The sequence below is a fragment of the Nymphaea colorata genome, chromosome 8 (assembly GCF_008831285.2).
Source record: "Nymphaea colorata isolate Beijing-Zhang1983 chromosome 8, ASM883128v2, whole genome shotgun sequence".
Classification (NCBI taxonomy): domain Eukaryota; kingdom Viridiplantae; phylum Streptophyta; class Magnoliopsida; order Nymphaeales; family Nymphaeaceae; genus Nymphaea; species Nymphaea colorata.
In genome coordinates this window covers 7600011-7604868 of record NC_045145.1, presented here as the reverse complement: position 1 = coordinate 7604868, position 4858 = coordinate 7600011, and the positions used below count along the sequence as shown (strand labels likewise).

The 4858-nt window shown below is 43.2% G+C and overlaps 1 protein-coding gene across 2 annotated transcripts; it reads right to left on the bottom strand.

The window, feature by feature from the left end:
* Positions 1–816: 816 nt before the first annotated feature.
* Positions 817–3984, bottom strand: LOC116258371 (caffeoyl-CoA O-methyltransferase 5). Of its 2 annotated transcripts, XM_031635498.2 has the most exons (5): positions 3155–3952; positions 2986–3065; positions 2730–2874; positions 2315–2446; positions 817–1501 (listed from the first exon to the last, which is right to left on the bottom strand). In XM_031635498.2, exons 1-5 carry the CDS (start codon positions 3245–3247, stop codon positions 1208–1210), a joined length of 744 nt encoding a protein of 247 aa, XP_031491358.1. In that variant the 5' UTR covers positions 3248–3952; the 3' UTR covers positions 817–1207. The 2 variants fall into 2 exon arrangements, with proteins under 2 accessions (XP_031491358.1, XP_031491357.1); XM_031635497.2 differs by having other exon boundaries at positions 2730–3065; positions 3155–3984.
* Between the last annotated feature and the right edge of the window lie 874 nt (positions 3985–4858).

Genomic DNA, 4858 nt, shown 5'->3' with positions numbered 1-4858 from the left:
CTTTCCCAAGTCCCTGACCGATGCTGCAACAGCTGCACCTTTCTCTTCCAAGGACTGGGTTGTTATCTTGAGGGAAACACCATGTTCACTCGTTTTCTCAAGGGTGGAGGCTCTTGCACATCTATTCCCACGTTTCCATTCCTTTTTACACCTGAAACACTGCCGGTTCTCAATGTACTTCTTCCTTTCTTGACTCGTCAAACCGGGCTTTGGCGGATTAAGAACAACCTTAGGAGGGACTGGTTGTATTTCCACCAAAATAACAGGTATAACATGTTTAGGGTTGCCCTTGTCTAGGTTGGACTTTGGCGTCTCTTCCTCTTCGCTGTCACTCTCTGCCTTTTTCATCCATACAATAGCTGCTGACGTGATTCCCTTTTGTGAGTGTTCAGTAGGAGTTGGTGCTTTTCTTTCAATAGGAAAAGGGCTGATGGCAGTCTTTCGTGGCTGCTGCAGACCAAGATTGCCAACGGATTGCAATTACTGGATTTCTTTGCGCAACTTGTACCCTGCTGGCAAGGAATCTACCAACGGAGATTTTGAAGGTTGCAGATTTCGGTTCTCTATTTCCTATGGTATAGGGCATTCCTCCTTAGCAATTCGGAGAGGTATCACTCTATCCTTCGTGGATCGTTGTTGTTCGGTCGAAGGAACAAAAGGGCTCTCCTTTCGGCTCTAATGTGATGACCCCTGTCCGGTTGGCGTCTCACCAAATGGTCAGCAGATATGGGACCTATGCAGACCCACAAGGGCCATATATTGATGAAATTAAAGTAAGAATTTAATTTTTTTCATGGCCAAATAAGAGTATCAGCATTACTAGTAAAGTATCAGCCAATTTTCTTTCATTCAATTTCGGATTTTACAGCACGGCACTGGTAAATATGGCTCAAGAGGTGTCCGCTCATGATCTTGGCAATCTGGTTGTTAAACCAGTTATTGAATCAAGAACTTGAACAGAACCACTTAGTCCACCCATTGATCCACAATATATAAGCGGCAAAAGACTCAAATATATCACCCTGGCTTTCATATGAATCTTCCTGCATTGAGTTTAAGAATTCTTATGGAATAAGATACACCACCAACTCAAAGTAGTTACTTGCAGCCATTGCCGCAAAAACCATATACTGGGAGCAAGGGAACAAGGATACGATAATAATACATCCATGATAGAGAAGGGTCTCAATTGGAGGTCGCCTGTCGCTTAGTAGACGCGACGGCAGAGGGTGATGCCATCGCCTACAGGAAGTTGGCAGATCTCAATGCGAGGGTCGGCAGCCATTGCCTTGTTGAGCTCCAACACAAAGTCTCTGTAATATCTCACGTACTTCCTCAACGGCGCATCTGGAGGAGCCACCACTGATCCGTTCCACAGAGTGTTGTCGTAGCCAATTACTCCTCCCACCTTCACCAAATCAATCAACCTCTTGTGGTAATTGATGTAATTGTCCTTGTCCGCGTCCACGAAGATGAAATCATATGTTCCATGGTTGCTCTTCTGCAGTAGCCACAGTAACATGCTCGATCAGATGAGGCTAATTAAGAAGCGGGGAACACCGTTGCTTAGATTGCAGTTGATGATTTAACATCGGAAAAAAGGATGCAGAAATAAGGCCTAAATTTGTGTTAGTCATAGATGGTAATCTCAGTTCTGGAAGCATTTTGATGTTCTGAGACAGACAAAATAAGTTTCTATTGTTAACAGGAAAACGATGAATGCCACTGATACCGATATGGTCATGCTTTGGTGTTAAATTTTAGGCGTGCAGCTTTTTCTAGAGATGTGAAGCAGAAGATATATCTGGCTCTTACTTGGCTTACAGTCTTATCTGGTCATTTTTTACTGCCAAAACAGCCTAATTAAATTTTGGTATCATCATCAATGTAAACATTAAATTGTAACTTGCTTTTTAGGTGAACTTATTTTTTATCGAATCTTTGACAGTGTCGCTCTACTACAAGATATTCATTTAATATTCAAAGTTAGTTAACATTTATATTGTCATTAAATACTTAACATTTATATTGTTATTAAATAGATTACAGGACACATGTTTGTTAAATAAATATACCGTCATAAACGTATTTATTGTTACAGGAAACATATGTTTCTACAAAAACTATTTGTTGTTACAAGAAACATATATTGTTACGCAAAAGTTTTAGTATGTATTAGTGCTTCGAACGTAAATTTGACCAGACGGGGAATGTTTGAAGATTAACCAAAAATGAAATCTCAAATCCAGAACCCAATTGTAGTTCAGTAAGTGGAAATAGAAGGTAGTTAAGAGCTCGTCAATGGTGAACATACATCTTCGATCAATTGATCGAGAAGCGGCAGCGCAGGGCCTTCGCGGAAATCGATCTTGTGTGCAACGCCGGCCTTTTGAATGACTGGCAAACCAAGCTGGTAATTCTCACGGTTGATGTCCATGGCCAAAATCTGTTGCAACGTTCTTCACAATTTAGCACAGGGTAGAAAAACATGAACTAAAGCCAAGGAGTGCACGGAAAATTGTTTAGGAAATTGAAATCGACTCTTTCTACAAATTGAACCAGATTAGAAAATCCAAGGCACGAAAAGGAAGAGGAAAATAAGTATATCATTGACCTCATGTGGTAGTGAACATCCAAAGTTAAAAAGAGGGGTATCTGATTCAGAGATTTCAAAAGACAGACGAACAAAAAATCCAAAATAGAGGAAGAGAAGGAAAAAGAAGTGAGACCTTGCCGTCATCCGGGAGAGCGAGTGCGGTTGCAAGAAGAGAGTAGCCGGTGTAAACACCGATCTCCATGGTGTTCTTGGCGTTCATAAGCTTCAACAGCATGCTTAGGAATTGCCCCTCATCCGCCGACGTCGTCATAATGTTCCTAGAGTAATCAAAGAACCAAATAAGCTTTCCTCTACCCGCAAAAAAGAAAGCCATGTCTTCAATGAAAGTATAAGTCTCAGAACGAAAGGAGATTCGGGAGGAAATTGACCATGGGTGCTTGGCGGTAATCTCACGGAGCTCTTTCATGGCCTCATGCTCTCCTGGGTACACGCTTGTCTCCAAGATGTACTGCAAAAGAAAACACATAACCATTTACACCAAGAAAGAAAGGGAGCTCATCAACGACGGCGGAGATGGGGATGGGAAAGGATCTTCACCTGGTAGAGCGCATCACTCTGCAAGAGACTCTTGTGGCCAACCTCCTGGTGGCGCGCCGCCTGTGTTTGCTGCTCCTCTTGCTTGGTTGCCATCTCCTCCTCCTTTTTCTTCTTCCTCTTCCCCCTTCTCTCTTCACACTGGCTCCTGGTACGCACTGGCTAGTGGCTCCTGCTTCTATGCTGGTAGAGAGCTCCATATTTATGGAAGTGGAAGTCTAGAGAGAGAAAAGGAGAGCTACACCCACCGAACGGGGCCCGGCCACCAGATGCATCGTTCCCACGCCGTCCACCAACCGCGACCCGCTGGTGAAGCAGCATTGCACCCTATGTCACCGCGGCTCACATACCGGTACCGGTATGATGGTACCGCAGATCCAAACCATATCATAATGAAAAAAACGAACTCCAGTTACCCGACGCAGCCGACCTCATCGTCTTCTCCGTTCTCCCTCTCCGCCTCTCCAGCGTTCCAACGGCGGCTGCTTGGAGGTTGCGATTTATTGGGCAGCGGCGGCGGACAGTGACAGGCGACGGACGACCGGTTGACTGCGACGGCGACGGATGACCAGTTGACTGCGACGGTGACGGACGGTGAGTGGGCGACGGAGGTGTTCGGTTTTTCCCTTCGTTGTTAGGGTTCCTCTTCCATCGCATTTTACAAGATAGCAACCGGCGGCTGTTTTCCGGCGACGAGAAGATGCGCTGCCTGTTTATCCCCTCCACCATCAGCGATCAAGTTCCAGGTACGTCTTGTTTTAATCTTTTCCGTTTCCACCGATACACCTCATCTCTGATTTTTTGGCCAAGATTCATAGGATTCGGTTGGATTTCCCTACCGACTGCATAACTCTCAAGGAGAGAAGAACTATCCAATGTAGGTGTTTTCCCCAATTTTGAACGCCTCATAGCTCTGTGTAATTGTCTTTACAACAATTTTGATTTCCTAGAATAAGAACTGCAGTCCTCTTAAGTAAGGAGGTGTCGAGCTTGTTTGTTGGTTAATTGATTTCTTATTATAGTGTTTTAGGAATTTTATCAGATGTGTATAGAATGAAATCATTTAATTTTGGGTTAAAACCCTTTTGTGTTAAAGCTATAAGCATTTCTTGAGCTCACATTTGTTTAGGTGTTAAATTCTGTTTTTGTAGTTCGGTATGTTCATTGTTTCGTATCTGAATTCCTTATTTTCATGAGATTATATATATATGAACTATGAAAGAAACATTCTACGTTTTCTTTATTTTCTTTATGAGATTGGATGTAAAGAATTATAAAAGGGATTTTGTCTACCAAAATTGACAAAAACGTTATACTCATACTTTTTTTTTTTTTTAATAACTAACACCCGTACCGGTACCGTGGTACCGCGGTGACATGGCCCACCGGCGCACCTAAAACATTCAGCTTTAGCGGGGGCATCTTCATGTGGGCCCGCCCCCACCAACCTTAGCCGTACTTTGAGGAACATTTCAAGTGCTCGATCGACATTTCCCCCATTGTGCGAAGCTTCCCCATCAAGCGTTGCCACGTTGGAATGTAGCTGCAGACTTTGACGATTGACCTGTTTGATAAAGACGGTTCCAATAATTCTGTGAAGGGAGAAATGTGGAGACTGTCGAAACAAAAATTTAGCTTCAACGTGGTTCATTTTTTACCTTCTACAAATTATCAAGCAGTAGCATATGCTTTTCGGTCAAAATTTTT

Excerpts from the sequence above, each read along its gene's own strand:
- LOC116258371 (XM_031635497.2), bottom strand. The coding sequence starts at position 3,247 with ATGGCAACCAAGCAAGAGGAGCAGCAAACACAGGCGGCGCGCCACCAG. Across the intron at positions 3,066-3,154 it reads AGAGTGATGCGCTCTACCAG|TACATCTTGGAGACAAGCGT; the intron begins GTGAAGATCCTT and ends TTTCTTTTGCAG. Across the intron at positions 1,502-2,314 it reads TCGATCAATTGATCGAAGAT|AAGAGCAACCATGGAACATA; the intron begins GTATGTTCACCA and ends TGGCTACTGCAG.